Genomic DNA, 20,227 nt, shown 5'->3' with positions numbered 1-20,227 from the left:
ACAAGCTTTTCAGGTTAACTGTTGACTCTAAAATCGAGTGTGGATGTGATTATGTGTGCGATTGTCTCTGTGATGACTTGGTGAGGTGTTGCAAGTGGATGAAAAAAAAGATGAGCCCGTTTCGTCTTTGAGGTAGAGCTATGACGTCTTAAACAGTTCAGTATTTACAAAGTGGAAGATTTCCTGGTGGCTGAATTGCTCAGGGGTCGGGGAAAAGCCGTCCGAGTTTGTACGTTGTCTAGAATCAGTTATTTCATGTTGCATTATTTTAAATGTGTAAAAACCTTCCTCAATGGAAGATGTGGCCATGCCATCTTATGTAGAAGAAACTTTTCTTTAGCAAACTGAGAAAAGTTCTGTGTCGGATTAAATACTTTATTTTGTTGCGCTTTTTTTGTGGTACGATAGTTTAATTTTGTTTGAGCCAGCTGGTGGTTGTTAGACAATCAACGACAAGAGAATATCATACCGGCATTATAGAAAATCATACTCTTATACCTGAAAACTAAAGATGCAAGAATCACAATCTGCACAGAATTAAATAGAATAAATTAAGAATTGAAAATATTAAGCAAATTAGCTGATTTCACCAACAATTAGGCTGAAGTTATTGCAATTACAGACTTTTAGAAACCTCCAATCATTGTTTATATAACCCCAGAGCACAGAAAACACTTATAACAGTCTTTCCTATGACTTCACAATTTTCACACAATTCTTCATCATCACTTGCTTCACCAGAGCCCCTGAAGTTGCATCCCACTTTGAAAACAACTGCCGTAGATGAAGCTTCTTTATATTCAACATGAACATTAAAAAAAAAAAAAGTAAACCCGACCTTCAGCTCTACTTCGATATGAAATCCAACATGAGCGTGTGTGTGAGTGCAGAGGCCTGACTGAGGGATGTAGACGATTATGTATGTTAAAAAAAAAAAAATATATATATATATATATCTTTTTGATACCAGCAACTGGCCCTTAAATCATTTAGTATTTGTTGACTAGGAAACGAGACACTAGCAGAAACGAGGAGCCGCGTGCAACATGGAAACAACATGTTATTGTGACATGATCGTCAGGAGACCCGAGGCAACACATCACATGGCAAAATAGTGGAATGAGGACATGAGGATGTTATCCTCTGACACGGCCTGTCAAACTGTTAAATGTGACTGAATTACATCCACTGGTTGTTTACCTTCAACCGCTTTTAACGGATTCTCATTAGCAGGATGATTGAAGCACACGGCATTCAGTAGATGTTAGTGATTGGATTGCCAAGAGAAGAAGTCCTGGACTGTACTGAAACACCGCACACGCTCACTTCCTGATTAGCACATGTAATACATAGAAATACTGAGGAATCAAAAAAGCCATAAGATTCTGTAGATTTGCACAAACGGTGCAGTATTGGCAGGGAGGGGGCGGGTCGTCTGGATACAGTAGCGTTTTATACCATTTGTACCATAAAGATACAGCTTAGAAACATACATAAAAAAAAAAAGATTGTTCAGAGTTGATCCACACGTGCAGCTCGGTACCGTTACAATACAATCGTCAGCAAAAAAACTGCATTTAAAAGAGATGCAGGTTGGTCTATCAGACGAGGCTTTAAAGAAAGCAAACAAACAAACAAAAACAAAAACCAAAAGAAACAAGTCAAAAGTTTTCCCAGCAATCGAACCAGCATCAAGATGAGTTTCACTCAAACGTTGCAGTAAAATGTAAACAAGAGCACTACCAGCAGGATGTCGTGTTAAAACTGTGATTATTGCACTTAAAAGTCTGAACATGATCACCTCCAGTGAGCGACTGAGAAAAATTAAATGATCGTCATCACAACTCAAATCAAAATAAAGGAATGCACATATGTAGTTGTTGAAGAAGCTCAACTCGGTCGTCTAGAGAGACCGGACACCGGCAAGAATACCTTAGGATTACTGAGTCCATCCACAACAGCAGAGAAACGAGAAGGAGAGAGAGAGAAAAGACTGGCACTTCCTCCGATCAATATGTACCTTACATCTGGTGGCGAGTCTAAGACTTGTTCTTCATTGTAAACACGGTAAGTAGCTTCATCTTGACCGTCTTTCAGCAAACAACACAAAACTGCAACTGGAGGATCTGGTAAACACACATTTGGCAGGAGCGTTAAAAGCTCCTCTCAAGGAAGATGATGGCAACTGTGTGTGTGCGACAGACCTCGGAGGTTCGGGAAGTTCATTCGACGTAGTTAAACAGAATCCTGCTCAGAAAGACGCTTTTCGTTTGTCTTGGATCAGCTGAGGAATAACTGCCGTCTGCATCTCTTGAAAATGCAAGGAATCATGAAGTCATCTTAAAACAGAAGTACTGTAATGCAAACAAACCAAAAAAAAAATAAAGAGGGCAAAATCCTGCATGCCTTAAGCAACCAAAACATTAGAAAAAGTCCATTAAAACATCGTCTATTGAGTAAAAAAAAGAAAAATTATTCATTTGTGAATGACCCCATTTGTTCCCCGCATGATACTGATACATGAGCTATTGCTAAACCTTCATGTGGAAGTTTTCATCCTACTTCTTCGAAAGTTTACCGGCCTTCTTGTTTGGCTCATAGGGTGTCCGTAGGATGCTCGGCGTCTCCTCCATGACGCGCACCAGGAGGTTATCGATGTAGTCCTCCAGCTCCCTGATGTGGGCGTCTTTCTTCTTCACTACCTCCTTCTGCTTGACGAGCTCCTGCACGACCTCCTCGAAGGACAAGTTCTTGTAGGCCGCCGCCGCCGCGCTCGCCTGCATGGCGCCCTGAACACGGGAAACAGGGAAACGTTTGGATTTAACAGCCACTCGGCCCAGGGACGAGAACCATCTTTAATTAAATGTCAGTGGAGACGAGGACAGAGATAAGTCTTGATGTACGCAAATAAATGAGACGGAGGGGAGAAGAAAAAAAAAATAAATGTATTGACTAATTATGAATGCTGGTGGAACACAACATAAACTGTCATGCGTTCTCTCGTCTTCACCGTTTCTAATAAAGGCTAATTGAGAGCTGTTAAGATGTGAAGGTTCTCCAGGGGGGGCTTCAGCACTGACATGGTAAGCAATCCTCTGGCAGATGTGATGATCCAGCACTGTCAACAGCACTTAGAACAGATCCACAGCAGTTTAACGGCTCTAATGAGACTCAACTTTGACACGACAACATGTTAGAAGAGTTGATTTCCTTTTACTTTCTCCAAGAGGAGTGGGGATGTTGAGTAACATGCAAAGTTTAATTGAGAAAACTAGGAATACAATTAATCAAAGGTAAAAGTGATCATTTTGGGGACGGGGGGGTGGGGGGGTTGAAAGAAATTGAGATTGGGAGTGCGAACAGCAAGCTTCCAACACTTTGCTGGGTTACATCAGCTCTTCTTTTAAGAAGCTGAATGGAACTCTCCCCACGGCTGACAGGTCCGGGCTGCAGGCCCTCAGAGTCTGTTCCTGTTGTTATGGATGTAGTGTGTGCTTTAGCTTAGCCCTGTCCCAATTCACGGGCCGCTTCGTTTGAAGGTTGCATTTGAAGACCAGAGAGTCATCCGCAGCGTGACGGGGCTGTCCCAACCGGACTTCCACTTCAAATGCTGTACACAACACTTTCCAAGTAAACAAAGGATTCAACGGGTAGAAGCCATAGCGCTGAGTGGACTTAACAACTTGTGTGCTTACGCAACACTTTCTGAAGGTCTTCACTTCAAGACCAGTGATTCTCGACCGGGGAGCCTCGACGCCCATGTATAAAATTCTAAACATCTGGAAGGTAAGCTCGCAAAGTCTGCAACGGCGGGAGAAAAAAATGGCGGCGAGTCGGGCTAAAGAGAAAGATGATTCCATTAAATAGAAAAAATAGAGTGTACCAAGTTATGTAGGAGATGGCTTCACTGAAAGTGAAATATCGATATTAGCATATGTTGTGTCATGTATCTCCACAAACAATCACTTCCTTGGTTGCTCGGTAACCAGGGGCAACCACCTCACAACTTCAGCCTCACCCTAACCGTGCAGATTATTATCCCGCCTTTTCACAAAGCGTTTCTTCGAGGGCTGCGGAGTCTGAAGTGAGACGATGTGAAGGTCTGACTGAAATAGAATCTTCCGGGAACAAAGGATGTGCCACAGGTGGCAGCATATTTTGCGCTGAAGCTGGTTTGTGTCGTTCTGCTCTGATCGGGCCTTCAGGCGCCCACGCCACTCCGGTCCTGTGCAATAATGCACACATGCTCCTTTTGTAAAAGGGTGTTTATAACATGGTTTCTCTATCGATCAGCAATTTGTCGGAGCACGGGACAACTTTCCACTTTAAGTTTTTATTAATAGGTGATAAAAATCTTAAAAGTTTTTATGAAACTCAGCCTTACTTAAACCGATTTATTTACCTGACTTTGAGATGGGACGACGCCGTGGTGCAGTGGTTAACACCGTCAGCTCACAGCATGAAGGTCGAGTATGCTCCGTGTTGATTTTCTGTGAGTACCTCAGCTTTGCAAAGACATGCTTGTTAGATTAACCCCGCTTTAAATTGTCCATGGATGTGAATCTGCCTCGGCGGGTGATTGGAGGATGCTGACTGAACTTTGGCATCAACATCCACTATTAAACACAACTCGCTGGTGGGTTTTAACACTGATCGTAGTTTCTCTGTACCGTTTCATGAGTTATTAAGTTCAGATGATTCACACAACAATGTGTTTTAAACATTTCACAGTGTCCTATCTTTCTGGATTTAGGGTTATAATTGTAGAGGGTTCAGATTAAAATTCAATCCGGGCTGCCAGTGCTTTGCAATAAAGATTCCTCTAAAAACCTCGGAAGATCTCCTGAAGGGAGAAATGCCAGGCTGCATATTTCTACAATTAAAGGTCAAGCTAATAAATACCAAAATAAGGATGCAACCCAAGCCCAGCTTTGCTCTTTGAGGACAATCTATTTGGACGGAGCAGCGTGGTACGGTATGTGCAGATCATATTGCGCGGGTACGAGAGGAGCTGTAATCGTTTTTAATGAGGGACCACTTTATCGCTTCAGTGCTGGGCATCCTCCCCCGAACGGATAGAGCGGCAAAGCCTTCACCCTGTTTAAAATACCACACTTATCAGCTTCCACTCCCATGCACCATTCAAGCCTCGACTGCTGGCTAAAGACAATGCGGAAAAGACCTGAAGCAGGACTGCTTACCAGGTATCTTATCGCCTCTAACAGCATCGAGGCTACTGCAGGGCGACACACACCAAAATGAAATATTTGCCACAGAGATTAAATGTCCAGTGTGAGGAGGGCTTTTTTTCATTTTTTTTTTTCTTCCCCGAGAACAGAGCTCAGTAACCTATTCCTTACACACAAACAGACAGACACACACACACATACAGGAGAAAAAAGGCATCTTACTGAAAGATACTGCACTTAAGCCATCTGAGAGAGAGAATACGAGAACAGACAGCCATATGGAAGTGGATGCGGGTTTCATATACAAGTGAACGTACGTGCACAAGATTGCTTCGCCTCCTCCTTACACACACTGTCACACACAGTCTCTCTCACACGCACACGCACACACACACTCACACACAGCAGAATAATCAGGAGCTTTAGTGGCTGGTGACAAAGGCCTGGAAATGACCATGAACTGGCAAAGTAATGATGACCATTTTTCTGCGATCAGTAGTGAGGAGAAGATAAGGCGCACACTTGGCATTCTCCAGTTGTGTCATTACAGTTTCTAATGAGCTCAGCTTTGAGAATCTAAAAGCTCAGTCCTTTGAAATCTCCCACTGCAGCAGCAGCCCCCCCACCCCACCCCCACGTGTGGTTAATTAGGGCCTTGAAGCGGAGGAAATGGGAGCTGCCATTTCTGCGAGGCACGGCGGCGTGCACGGGGGCACATGTGTGGATACCGACAGCCCTCAACACCCACAAAGAAAGGTGAGGAAAGCTATTATCAGCATTCTCTTTCTCATTTAGGAGTCACTTTAGCCACACAGTGCCTGCTGCTTCCCTCAAACATACTTTTGCTGTGTAACGCCGTCCTTTTTAAAAAAAATTTTTTTATAAAAATAAAAAAAAGAACAAGATAAGTTCAGACAAACCACAAATTAGAAAAACAGTTACAACAGCAAATACAAATTGCATAACAGTCATTAAAATGGAGAAGAAGAAAAATATATCTGCCTTTTTTTTTTTTTTACAACACAAAAAAAACAAATGCAATTACAGAATCAGCGCATTGCAACCAACCACGGTGACCTTACGGCCCGAAACTTCACACCACTTGAAATTATGATCGGATCAGACATGATGACCGATGTGTGCAGCTGCTAATTAGTTGAATGGCACATCTGATTTTTCACAGGCCTCTCGGATCAGTGTCACCAGCTGCCGTGTCGGACTGGACTTAAGAGTCCTCAATTAAAAATCGGCACGACTGTATACATGGAGCACTGACACCGATTCAATAGTTGGGGGTCACTTCCACTCCTTTCTTTTTTTTAAACATTTCAGTCATTATCAGGAGAAACTGACAACTTGCAACAATATCACCTGGCAAACGATTTCTTACATTTTTCTTGTCCTTCTTCTTCTGGCCCAAGGTGCTGATGTCAAATCCAGTCTGCTTCTTATCACTGTGAAAAGAATCAAATTAAAAGTCAGGAATGACAGGAAAGCACGGCAAGTGTTTGTTCTCTGCTGTGATCATCAGCATTGTACTCGTACAGAGGTTCTGACATGCATACCTCCCACTGCTAATACGGCAAATCTGGAGAGGAGGGCGAGAGGAATACAGTGAGTGGTAGCTCATCGGAAAGAATGAATGTTGGCAGCAACAACCAGAGGTGGAAAATGCTCCTACATCGATCACAAGTGGAAACGTCGTATAAGTAAGTCCTGACAGACAGTCGGTAAAACGTAGACCTCTGAAACACATTTAAAGTAGACATATGTGTTCTTCCACCTCTAAGCCTCCAGCTCTTCTGAAATCAGGCCATGATGGGGAAACGTGTTACTGCTCTGTATCTGCTCCACGGTGTGAGTCGGTTCTCTGTCAACGTGTGACTCCCAGTTCTTCTCATTAGAAACAAGCACCGTTTGGTCAAGCCCAGGAGTCGGCAACCTTTATGGCCAAAAGATGTTTTCGGGAGTTTCCAAAAAATGTAATTGGGCTGGAGCCACAAAACATGTGAATTAACTGAAGATGCATTCATGAAGTGTCACAGGTACAATTTAGATGTATTTTATTCCATTTTTAGCTTCTGTGGCCATTTTTTTTTTTGAGATTTTTCGCACTTTGTTTTTCATGGAGTTCCCCACTTTAGCCATTTGGCTGCTTGTTATAGCAGTTGGACCTCTACTAGCAGCTTTTTTTTGTTCTTTCTTCATTTAAACCTTTTTTAGTTCTCGTGTTCTAATCATTTTTTTTTTTTCTTCATTTTTTTTCCACTTTAGTTGTTTTTTTTCGCAGAAAATGTTTTTTTTTTTTTTTAAATGGTTTGGCTGTTTTTCGAGTACGTAGTTTTACCTCCTTTTTTCCATTTTTAGTAAACCCATCTATTCTTTGACGTTATTAAGCCATTTCTTGCCTGGAGAAGAGACTAGTTTTTAAAAATCGATGTGGAATGCAAATCAAACCAAAACATTTATATAGAAATAATATCCTGAACACTTTAGGTCACCGCTGCAGAGGGGCTGAAGAGCCACATGTGGCTCCAGACCCCTGGCCACACCTCTCTCTGGTCAGTTTTGTCAAGTCGTGTCTTTCTATCAGCTTCTGTGGTCAGAATGGTTCATTTCTTATCTATGATTTAAATAAAAAAATCTGTATATCAACTTGAAGAAATGCACAAGTCTTCTAAAATGCAAATCAAAACAAGATCCAAGCAGGAAATGTTGCGCACAGCCATTAATAAATCTATGTATTATAACACAGTCTTTGTACTGTGCTACCACCTCTGGCATTGACAAATAACCCACATGGTAATGCCTCTTTGCACTCGTGAGCCACATTACAAATGACCACTGAGCCCATGGATGACAAAAGCAGCAGTAAAGATGATGGACTAGAGCCTGAGTGAGATAAGTGTTTAATTGGGTGGTCTATCTCTGTAGAGGATCTCATTACTATAGCTCAGAGGGCTCCGTTATCAAGCCCAGGCACTCTAAAGAGCCACTAATGACACCTTCCACTCTGATAAACCAGAACCAGCCACAGTGCTCACCAACTCTTCGTGCAACACAGGAAATGGAGGTTACCGGCTCGGTGGAAATGTCGGAACAACAATACAACAGAACGAGTGGAAGGGAAGAGGCGCGGGATCTTAATGTAGTAGATTTAAATCAACAGCGGACTTAACACTTTATGAGGAGGCTGTCACAAATATATAGAGCGGTGGCTGTCTCTTTGGGTAGAAAGATCCTGTTTTTGGAACTTTAAGATGACTTGTTGAATATGATGGAAAAATCTGCACTGAACACACGTCTAGCCACATGGATTTAGGATAAATATAATGTATAGAAAATAATAGACGTCGCAGTGGAAACTATTAGGGAAGTTAGTCATTCTTAGTCACACCTCAAATTCCAGATATTAAGTCTGAAATCCTCCTCCGACACTTGAAATACTCAAGAAAACCAAAACTGGCTGCAGTCTGTCATCAGACTTCACTGGTGTGAGATGAAAAGAAAGAAAATAGAAGAAAGGCCACTTTTAATATCACCTATCATTATGAGCTGAGTATCAAATAAACCCAGAATAATCAACATAAGCAATAGTTGTAGATTCCTGAGAGAGATAAATGAGAAATTGATGCCGAGTGTAAATGTTTCAGTGAATGTAGTTAAAGGATCTATCTTCTCATATTGGTCGAGCTATTTATAAATATTAATAGATGGAGACGTTTGGTTATGCAGTGTTTTAAATGTATACAATGAAAAGGACAAGTGTATTGTAGACAAAATAACAAAATTGACAAAATTATTTGGTAAGAATATATTGTTTAAAAAATGTTTATCACTCTTAAATATGTTTATTTAACCAAAATTGAAGAAGTCGTCTTTCACTACTTTATTAATTCATTTAGGTCAGAGGTCTGCAACATGTGGCGTTTCAGCCACTCTGTAGTGGCTCCCTGACGCTTTCAGGAACATTCTATGTAAATACAATTTGCTTTTTTTTCTTCATTTCAAACAATTAACATGTTTTGGAGCGCGAGACAATTTATTTGGTACAAAATTTTAAATAACAGCTCTTAGGTCATGAAGGTTGTGGACCCCTGGTTAAGATAAAATGATTGTTATAGGATTTCTACATATTTTTTAAATATCAAAAAAATAAACTCTATAACTGACCTTTAGTGTTAACCAGAAATTTAAATACAGGTTGGATTAAAAGTTGGTATTTAAATACGATTTTTTATTTATTTTTTTTAACTATGTTCTGCTCAGGCAGTAACTGTTGTGAACATCCGCCATGTTTGTGTGTACTGTGATGAGCATTTTCAAATTTACTCCAAAAATATTGTTGCTGCTTTAAACTATTAGTATCCACATTGACTGATGAACAAGAAACAAATGTGATTATTTGAAGAGATGAAGAAAGCAGTTTACAAAATATGGGCAGGTTTTTCATTCTGATAAACCAGTCGTCTGCCACATGTGGCTATTTGGTTATTCTACATTGGCTCTCTGAATCCTTCTGAAAATAATCTGTAGAACAACTGTCATCCTTTTATCGTTTTTGAAAATGTTATTTGCATAGTTGGGTTATGTTCAAAAAGCCTCTTTGCTAAAATTATTAAAAAGCCCAAAATTGCTATTATAAAAAACAATCCAAACTGCTAAAAGAGATAAAAACCAGGAAAAAAGTGTTTGAAGAAGTTTTGGCAAAAAAATAAGAACAAAAAATTGCCAAAATGTTGGCACGAATGGAGCAAAAACAGTTCAAATGTCTAATAGGACTAGAAAAGAAAGTCAAAATGGCTAAAACAATCAAATGAGCTGAATCAGTTAAAGTCGGCTCAAAAGGTTCAAACTGTCAAGATTCCAAAATGTCGTCATAAAACATCATTTTAGTTGATGGAAAAGGGAGGAAAAATGTCTCTTAAAGTGAAAAGCTGCAGACCCCTGCTCTGAACCACAAAAAGCAAGAGAGGCAGGAATACCTGGCTTTATAGGTGGAGCTGAACGGGTTAGTGTTTGCTGGGGAGTCTCCGCTGAAGGGGTTCGGAGAGCGCAGGTCTCCGGAGCTACCCGAACGCGCCCCGTTGCCGGCCTTGCGGCCGTCCTTCTTCCCCGTCACACGTTCCAGGAGGCTGACCTTCTCCTTTTTCTCCTTCCGCTCCGCCCGGTCCCACAGCTGCCCGTGCTCCCCCTCGAACGGGTTGCGGTTGCGTGGGAGCGTGGCATACTTCTGTGGCAGGGTGTCAGTGATATCAGTGAAAGGGTCACTGTGTGCTTCGCCGTCCTGGTAGCCGGGCACCTCGCTCTGGGAACGCCGGTGAGGGCCACCTGTACTTCCCAGGGGTGGGGGTGGGGGGGGGACGACACACACAAGATTACACCAACTTGTGATGACACAGTTATGAGAAGCACGGCAAACTTGGTGAGAAGATTGACTGTTTTTCTTTGGTTTTAATTCATTTCAGTGGACTATCGGTGCCACGACGGAGGATTTTAATAAGCTGGTGTCAATCTCTGCAGTGATTCTATTAAACTGGGAACACAACAGACTCATTAACACTTTGATAAACATGCAGGAATCAGTGCAGTCATTTCCCAAGCTGTCTTCACCTGTCACTAGCAGCCATTTAGGGCTGCTGGAGATATTTTCTCTTTCACCATCCACTATGGAGGTAAAATCATCAGGAAAAAAAAAAAAAAAAACGTCTGTCACAAAATGATTCCTACACTTTGTAGACAACAAATGAGTCAATAACTGACAGAAGATTTTTTTATTTTTTTTTCATACAGATCAAACTTTAATTGGGTATTCCTGTGAACTGAATGAACGTTCAGTGAAAATCTCCATGCAGAGTTGAAAAGAATCAGACAAATGGTGACATGTGGTGACTGAGGGTCATTAAAGTGAAATTTTAAAGTGTGTCATGTGTTCACAGTCACTCCAGGATTTGGCTCGGTGTTTTATTTTGGCCGATCTGATTGTGATTCAAAGTAATGGCGGCGCCTGAACTTTGGGTGTTGTTGATCACTCAGTAGAGCCGTCACTCCCGGTCATCCCAGTCTTACCCTTCTCTCTTTTTCAGCTGCTACATGAAGCCCGGGAGTAACAACCTGTGGACTTTAGGCCATTTGAGCATGGAAAAACAAAAAAATGTATTGACATGTCAACAATGGTCTGCATGTTCTCCCTGTGCGAGTGGGTTTTCTCCAGGTACGACAGTTCTCTCACCAAAAAACCTACTGTATGGATGAATACTCATACAGATGCTGGACTGGCTGAACATTTTATGCAGGTTATTAGCAGCAAAGAATAAAAATCTGATATTAAAATGGCCCATATTGGATTATCCAATTAGATTTTTATTTCTCATGTTATCAATATTTGTATATAAATGTGACTTTTACAGCTCTGTGACTTTTGTCGACCTCTACTGATGGCCTCTGGAAACTGCACAAGGGTCCCATGTGTGCAGTGCAACAGTCACAGTGTAAAATCCTATGATTCCAACCCTGTTATGTGATTTTAATGGTCCACAATCGGACTTTTCACTCTTAGCTGGTACCGATGTCCATTCCTGGAAGGTAAAACAAAACGACGACTCAGCATTCATCAGTGATTACACTGTGCTGCTGGAGAAGGACGAGTCTCAGAGCGTTTTTTAGTGTTCTTGTTAAAGACCGTGAGGATTCATGCAACATGACTGAAGCTCCGTTTACAGGGCGACGTTTCAAGTGAAAATGCATCGTTTTTGCATTTTCGTTTCAGAAAAGATTTGCTTTTACATGACAGTGCTCTGAAAAAATGTCCGTTTACACGGCAACAGCAGAAACACCGACGGTTTTTATGTAGGGCCACTAGTGGGTGCTGTTGTCTGTTTTTGTAATAAAACCACTGACACACATGCAAGCAGAGAACAATATGCTATAAACATTAACAATGGGAGTACACGGACATTCGTATGGACAGACAATTAAGTTGAATAGTTATTACAGGTGACTCAGTTCCAGGAGAATATGGTCTGGGAGTCATGACACTATAGAAGTCGCCATGTTTTTTATGTCCACACATGCGTGGAAGGACCATTTACCACGGCTGTGTTGTGAATGCACAGTAGCAGCGTTTCTGCCGTTAACAAGGAGACTGCGGCCGAGCGTTTTTAAAATATTTGCACCTTGAGGCCCTTTCCAAAAAGTTAGGTTTTCAGTGACTCCAAGCACCGTTGTCGTTGTAAACACTCAAAACGCAACGACAATTTTACGTTTTCACTTGAAATCATTGCCTTGTAAACGGGCCCTAAACGTCAAGCAGGGGTAAAGTATTTCTCTGACCTCAAGACTTTTCCTACAGCAGTCATACCCAACAAATCAACCCAAAAGAAGCTTTGCTGCTCACCACTCTCGTCTATGGAGTTCATGGAGTCCAGCTTTGGTCGAAAGTGGGTCCCGATGAGATCGGACATGGAGTGGGCTGCAGAGAGTTTCTGGACCCCGGGCAGCAGCGACCTCTTGCCCTTCGCCTCGGGCTGCGACTGTTGTTCTGGAGCGACGGGGTGATGGCCGGGCTCAGAGTCGCATGCAGCAGACCGGGGCAAGATGGCAGACGACGTGTCACTGAAGCCGGCGTCGTTCTTGCGACCCTTCATTTTATCCTTGAGCCTGGAGAAGGGCGAGCGGGGCTTCTCCTTCATGGAGAGGTCGAACATGCTGGCCGTCATGTTGTTCCTCATGAACTGGATGCCCACTTGGATGCGACCTCGTTCTTTTCTCTTCTTCCCCGGCTTGGACTCCAAGGAATACCAGCTGAAATGAGAGCGCAGGGAGCTTAGGCTGAGTACATTCAACCAGACAATTTATATAAAAAGAGCAGGATTTATAAAAAAAAAAGAAAGAAAAAAAAAATCCCCAGAGTTGATTACTCGTAATTCAACCTAATTCACCAAGACAGGTATACAAAGTCAGAATGTGGTAAAAGTCTTTACACAATCAAACAATACGACAAATGGAAAAAAAATATAGCCCACATTCTTTCTAATGTGCTCTACCTACTTCTTTACGGACGCCAGTGAAAAGGCTAATTTGAGCACAGACTAATCCAAAAGCTGCACACAAACGCCGAGGCTTAAATCGTTTGAACTTTTTTTTGACACAAGTGAGAACACAATTTATCATTCAGAGGATAAACATTATTCTTTGCAAACTGAACATAAGAAATAGCCTGCTGCCGAATAATACAGACCATTTCGGCTCTGTGTTTGGGCTCCTATTTGTTTAACCTCTCTGCTTTTTCAACTGGAAGTAATGGGATTTATGCCTTCGCTCTGAGCGAAAGAAAGTGGCATTTGCACAAATCTGGCCTTTGTTCAGAAATGCAACGACAAGCAATTGGGAAACTGCAGAGCCACATCGCTGGGCGACACAACAGTCTATACATGCTAATGAGACATATCCTCTGTGTTACAAGGCTAGTGACCGTGTCCATTAGAGGAAGCTGCACAAGGATGAAACGCTTGTTTATCTGTGTTTTCTGTGTAAATTTGCTACAGTAATATGAAAATAAGTCGAGGTGTCTTTTAAATTTTGGCCTTCATACTCCACCTTCATCATGGTGCAGGGAGTAGAATCCATTATTTAATCTTACACTGGCTCCTAATGGAGGACCTTCCAACGGGAAACACATTTGCATTTATTTTAGTACAATTACTGATACTTACTCCTGGATTTCAATGAAGATATGCCGTATTCCTCAAAGTCCAGCATGGAATTTCAATTCCCAGTTTAGTGCAAAAAAAAAAAAAAAGGGTGTTTCTATTGGCTTTCAACAAATCACAGCTGTTAGAGTGCTTTTCTAAACCGTCTTGCCATGGCCCGGGAGCCCGGTCATGAAGGGCCTCAACCGGGTCCAATTCTCAGGCTGCGCGCCGCCGCGCTGGTCAGCAGCCACCGCATGCCGCTGCCGTGAGGCTGAGGCTGCACCTCACGTGTGTGTCAAGGCCAAGATAAACCTCCCTGTGCTTGGAACCACAATACTCCCACCCGGGCCCGGACCGCTGGGAAACTCCTCACAATCAACAAACACAGGTGCGCGATAATTACGGGCTGCCTACTTGGATATCAAGACGGGCTTCCCTCCCAAATATGTCAGTTCAAAAACACTGGATGGTCCACACTGTAGACTGTGGCCGGAGTGTCGAGGGGTCTCGGCATCATTGTCAAATATGGCCGAGGTGCCGTGTCGGGCCGACACGCAGCTCGAACATATCAATTACAGAACCTGTGCAGAGCCTGAAGGTGCATTTCATTCAAAGCACCTAAATAAATAAAACCCATCCACACTGATTGTAACATATTGTGATTCTCCCAAATGATGGGCTAAGAGGAAGTGTGTTAATGTCTTTCCATGCTGTGAGCTAATTAACACCAGATCCAATTTGCTTATTCGGTTCCTGTTTTCTTGAGGCAGGGGTCACATGTGTGACTTGTAAGGATCAACAGTCCAAAATTAGCCAACTATACTACCAGCTCTTAACCACGATGATGGTATAATGCACTAGTTTTATCTGACATTTATGGCCGGCGTTCATGGCAGCGTCACAGAAAATGTAGGGCAGATCCATTTAATCGATTATTAAGATAGTTTAATTTAATTATTGTTTAGTTAAATGGTCTGTTTTGCCTGAAGTCCCCACCTCATATTACTTACATCATTTAGCAAAACGTACGTAAGATCAGACAACATGACAGACTTTTATTATGTAAATTATTTCACAGAACTTCCCTCAGGAGGCTGAGATTTATTGGAGAAGCACGTCGTGAAACGCTGCAAAACTGACAATGCAGGTTTACCTTTTTGTTTTACGGAGAAAAAATGTGTTCTGTTCCGCTCTCAACATCTCGTACACACATTCATTCTGCCTCGGGGTTGTACAAATAACTGTGTATGCACATAGCTCTTAATCTCTTGAGCTAAATTAGGACGCTTTACTTTTTGAGAGCGCACCACTTCGAGAAAATGTATAGAGTCAAAACAGTGACAGGCGTTTTACTTGTGCACAAGATCCGGTACAAAGAATGAAGCTTTCAACACGTCACTCGGTCAAACCGCAGATTTTATGAATGTTTACCAGAACCAGCTCCTTCAGGGATTTTGTCCTGATAACAGTGTTCACACTTCAAGAAATGAACAGCACTAATGGTGTAATCGCATCGCAGCTCAGTTTAATCTAATCAGACTTGCTAAGTGTGAACACACCCTCAAAGCCTGGTCCCCTGCATTGTAAAGGGGAAAAAAGCCCAACCCAAAACATATTCCATTCACACCTTTTCACAAAAACTGTCTGTTTACTTGTGACTGACAAGACATGTTTGGCCAGCTCCACGAGTTTCAATTAGGCCAACTGCTGCTCACCATGTCAGTGATTAAGCTGAAAGTAATCTCTCAGTAATGCAGACCAATTCATCGCTGAATCTCACAATAGAGGGCCGGCAAGACAGGATAAAAAAAATAAAAAAAATCAAGTTTAACCAACAAGCAGTCAAAGACTGACGGTCATATTGGATAGTTGAAAGCAGACAGACGTCTGCTAGACCGGTTCACCTCCTGCTCTTCAAATCATTCAAATACTGCTTTCTAAATGAAAACAGCTCCATCTCATAAAACATATTTCTAAAACAAGTGCATGCGGAGAATAAAAGAACAACTTATGGTCATTTTAATCATAGGGTGTGAAGAAGTTAGGTCACGAACCTAATTGAGGCCAGCGTGCAGAATACGACACGTAAAACACAACAGATTGCTGCAGAGCTAATATGGCAATAACATGTGTGGCGAATGTGACAAATAACAACTGATTTAGCTCAAGCTGTAATCCACTTATGTCTGCAATAGTTCTGCAAATATTTTCCACTTCCTCTCAAAGGCCTGGTCCTCCTTCAAGACGCCGCACAGAAACAAACTCAGATACTCTCGTATGATTTGAAAATTCAATTTGACTGAGTAGCATTCAAAAAGAGCAGACCTAAATGTAATTAATAAAAAAATGTCATAGAAGTGGCCATTGGCTAAACATTTTCCTGCTGTGAGCACTACTGCATCCACATATTGGAGAAAAATAAAGATTTCTCGGCAAACAACATTAATTGTATCTCTAAAATGTGCTGCAACCTCATTACCTACGGACAATCCCTCACATATTACAGAGTTAACTAGTTAATACACAGTTAATAAGACTATATGTAACCTATGATACTCAAATATTTTAGTAGTGGCATGTATTTCCAAAAGTTTAGTCCTGGGCAACACACAGGACAAATATCTCAATGAAAAATATGCTTAAAACCTATGAATAATATTCATAGGTTGTTGATCACAGTTAAAAGTTTCATGATGAAATATTTCAAACCTCTTGAAACCCTCTATCTTCTGCACATTATCCTGAATAATAAAGGAAAACAGTTCAGAGAAGGCATGTAATGTAATGCATTTTAAAAGGATACTTTTTGGTAGAACTTGAAAACTGACAATAGAATCTCCCCCCCGGGTTACTAATGTATTTCTATTCTGTTCTGGTCTATTACTTTCAATATTATTTTTCAATAACCGATGGAGATGTGGTGGGATTTAATATGTTTGTCATTCCTCCCATTTAGTGTCTGTGAATTCAGTACATTTTATGTGTAATGATCCTTTTAAACTTTATATTTGACAATATAAATTTCATTCATTTCAACCTGTTGCGGCAGAGAGGTAAACCAATATAAGGGACAATACATTTAGATCAGTGGCCTAGTCAAGCACATGACTCTCACAGGATATGATACTTACTCTGTTTTCTTTCTTTGTTTGTTATCAAAAATGACATTCAGGTTGATGCACTTCTGGCCCAGGAACTTGTCCATCCCGACTAAGGAGCGGTGCATCACTATGAAGCAGAGTTCATATACTTCTGGGTTGCCCTCCAAAAGTAGACCGGGCAGTTCAAAGGAGGCTTCTTCTCTCCAGACGGGGCTGAGGGTCTTCTCTGCCACCGACGTCGAGTACTTTTCCTTGCCCAGCTGAATGATGGTGTAGGCATCGTTGGTGCCATTTTTGCCCTTGGGCTGCAAACTGCTCGCTTGAAGAACAGTGGCTTGGACATGGGTTGGAAACCACTTTTGAGACTGCTCGCCCAGCGACATCGTCAATGCTGCTGATTAACTGAAATCCATTCAAAGTAAACTGAAATATGATTTATGTCACCACTTACTTTAGTGTATGCAATGTGCAAAAAAGGATCATGATTCACTATAGCCCGCTATCTGTACAGTTTAGGTGATGACTGGAGTGATCGCTGCGAGCAATGACAAGTCGGACAAACTGAGCAAGCCTCATCTTCTGTCAAAAATGTCCAAGCCACTGGTGAGTCATCTGCAGGGAGACAGAGAGACACAGTGGAGCATCAGGACCTTTCCCAGAAGCCAAACATGACTCATGTGACTGCATGCGGTGCGTTAATAAAGGGACAGGTTTGAGGGCAACTTGTACCAGCATGTGATTACTGAGTAATTAGATAAGACAAAGCCTAAAACAAAAAATAGATTCAGCCAGATGCTGACTTTGTGCAGCGCATTTAAATAAATCTCCTTAAGAAAGACCGACTGTGATGAAGAGATTTCGTGACACACTTTAGGGGTTGGTCATTTGTCACTGAATTAGTGAGTCAGTTGGTGGGATGATGGGCCAAGACGATTGTTTCATGATTTATTTTCAAATGTGTTCCAACTCTATGAAAAGCCTCTGACTAAGAACACAAACGGTGCCAATATATAACTAAAATGAGCATGTCCTGTGTCAAAATGTCTTTAAATGACTCACCCTGCAGCCTGTCTCTTTCAGAAAAGAGCTCATGTAACGTGAATCACATTGGGCTGCAATTTTCCCTTTAAAATAGCATCTTTAAACAAGTTCCCCACAAAGACACGCTCTGAAATAATCCCCTGGCGTCCAACAGCGTCTCGGATGAACTTTAAAACACGGTGAGTTGGCAGCAAATGACCAGGTTTAACGTGAAGCTTCGAGTTGACTGAGGCTGCAAGGGGGATGCTAGCTTCCTGCGGCTAACAGCTAACCGGCGTCAATTCTCAGGCGGCTGCTCACCTCGCGGTCATTTCCTCCCGCACCGGGGCGACCCGGTCCTTCAGCTCGGCTCTCACGGACCCCGCAGCCCCCACACGGGCATCCACGCGGCCGCTTGTCGGGCAGACGCCAGCTAACGTCGGCAGTTAGCGCAGATGTTGTTGTGTGACTCCATCCCGGCACTTCCTGGTATGACGTCTCTTCCTGTTCACCTCGGCAAAGGTTCACGCGACGCCAAAGGTCCCACGCGCTGAATATAATCACTCAGATTAATTATTACTTATGAATACAAATTATAGGAAAGAAGAGTAAAATACGATAAAGGGAGTAATAATGAGGAAACAGCAAATTGAAGTTTATTTGTTTCAAATATGTGTCCTCATGTATGAATAGAATAGAATAGAATAGAATAGAATAGAATAGAATAGAATATATATGGCAATAAGTGCACAGTTGATTGACAGTAGTTGGTTTGCATCTATTGTGATGTGCAGAATATGTGTGAATCAATTAATATGTGAAATTAGTGTAGTTATGGCTCTGGCAAAGGAATAATTTCTGAGTCTGTTTGTTTTTGCTCTGATAAACCAGTAGAGCATATCAGAGGGCAACAGGTCAAGCAGGTGGAAACCAGGGTAATAGAGGGCAGCCCCCCCCCCCCCCCCCCCCCCCCCAAAGAAAAACATATGTTTATGAAATATATTAAAACAAATCAATTAAGAACGGTATGAAAATAAGAATGAATAAAGTAAAAACCTTATTAAGATGAAGGTAATAAAATAAGTAAAATCCATTGTTTAATGGAAAGCTTGGAAAAAAGAAGCCAGATTTAAAAGCAGGTATGTCAGCAGGAAGTTTGTTCCACAGGTGAGGGAACGTAGGAACTAACAGCTGATTCATCTGGTTCCTTCTGACTCTGGGAACACTTAGTAAACCTTTTCCTGATGACCTCTGGGGTCTGGAAGTTTCATTCTCTTCATATTCCACAAGTAAATCTGAAATGTATTTATTATAGCAAAATAAAACACCAAACTCTTAAAGAGAGCAAAAAACACAAAAAAACATTGATAGATATTAAAAAATAAATACATGTTCATGATGTAAAATAATCTAACCACACATCTAAACCAGTAGATTAGAATTGCAGAGTTAATCTATACAGTGCAAAAAATGTGCTTGTCGTTCCAGTCTTCACAAAAAGAAATCCAAATTATTATTTTGACCTCCTTTTTAACTTCCTTGCATCTTATCCTGACCAATGTTACAAATGTCAAGCACATTGTTTATTAACTGCAGCGTTGATGCTTCAATTTGTGGAATTAAAAAAAAAAAATACCCTCAATATGGAAAGTAATTTTACTGTTTACCAAGCCAAACAAGGTTTGTGGAGTAAAATGATCCACTGGCTGTACTCACACACCAACAAACAACACCAGTGGAAAGTTCTATTGTACAACCTTTGCTCTAATAAAACTGCTTCACACAGTTCCAGATCCACAATGATGCAAAGTTCACGTGCTTATTTTGTAGCTTACACAACAAATAATGCTTAATAATAAATCCTCATATGAATCGGTTCATCTTTTGTGCTGCTCCAAGCAGAAGGTGAGAGCCCATCCCCGGTGACTGTGAGCAAAAGGAAGGGTACACACAAGACAGGTCATCACACCATGACAGGAAAAAAAACCAAACCATAAAGACAAACAACCATGCCACTCACATTCCAAAATTATTTATGATCAGCATCCATTCATCAATCTTCTGTGTGGTTTTATCCAATTCAGGGCTGCAGATGACTGGAGCCAATTCCAGCCTGTTGTGGGTGAAATTAGGGTACATCATGGACATCCTGCCAAACCATCAGTGAACAACCGTCACAACAATCACACACACACACACACACACACACACACACACACACACA

At 41.6% G+C, this 20,227-nt stretch overlaps 1 protein-coding gene across 1 annotated transcript; it reads right to left on the bottom strand.

The window, feature by feature from the left end:
• Positions 1-1,042: 1,042 nt before the first annotated feature.
• rab11fip2 (RAB11 family interacting protein 2 (class I)) lies at positions 1,043-18,496 on the bottom strand. Its single transcript, XM_080480996.1, has 6 exons — positions 18,325-18,496; positions 17,014-17,595; positions 12,586-12,992; positions 10,175-10,520; positions 6,580-6,643; positions 1,043-2,789 (listed from the first exon to the last, which is right to left on the bottom strand). The coding sequence occupies exons 2-6, from the start codon at positions 17,364-17,366 to the stop codon at positions 2,559-2,561; spliced, it is 1,401 nt and encodes a 466-aa protein (XP_080337122.1). The 5' UTR covers positions 17,367-17,595; positions 18,325-18,496; the 3' UTR covers positions 1,043-2,558.
• Positions 18,497-20,227: the final 1,731 nt, after the last annotated feature.

The sequence above is a fragment of the Lipophrys pholis genome (assembly GCF_963383615.2).
Source record: "Lipophrys pholis genome assembly, chromosome: 15".
In the NCBI taxonomy this organism is placed as follows: domain Eukaryota; kingdom Metazoa; phylum Chordata; class Actinopteri; order Blenniiformes; family Blenniidae; genus Lipophrys; species Lipophrys pholis.
Note: the sequence above shows the minus strand (reverse complement) of the source record. Positions and strands in the feature narration are given on the sequence as shown.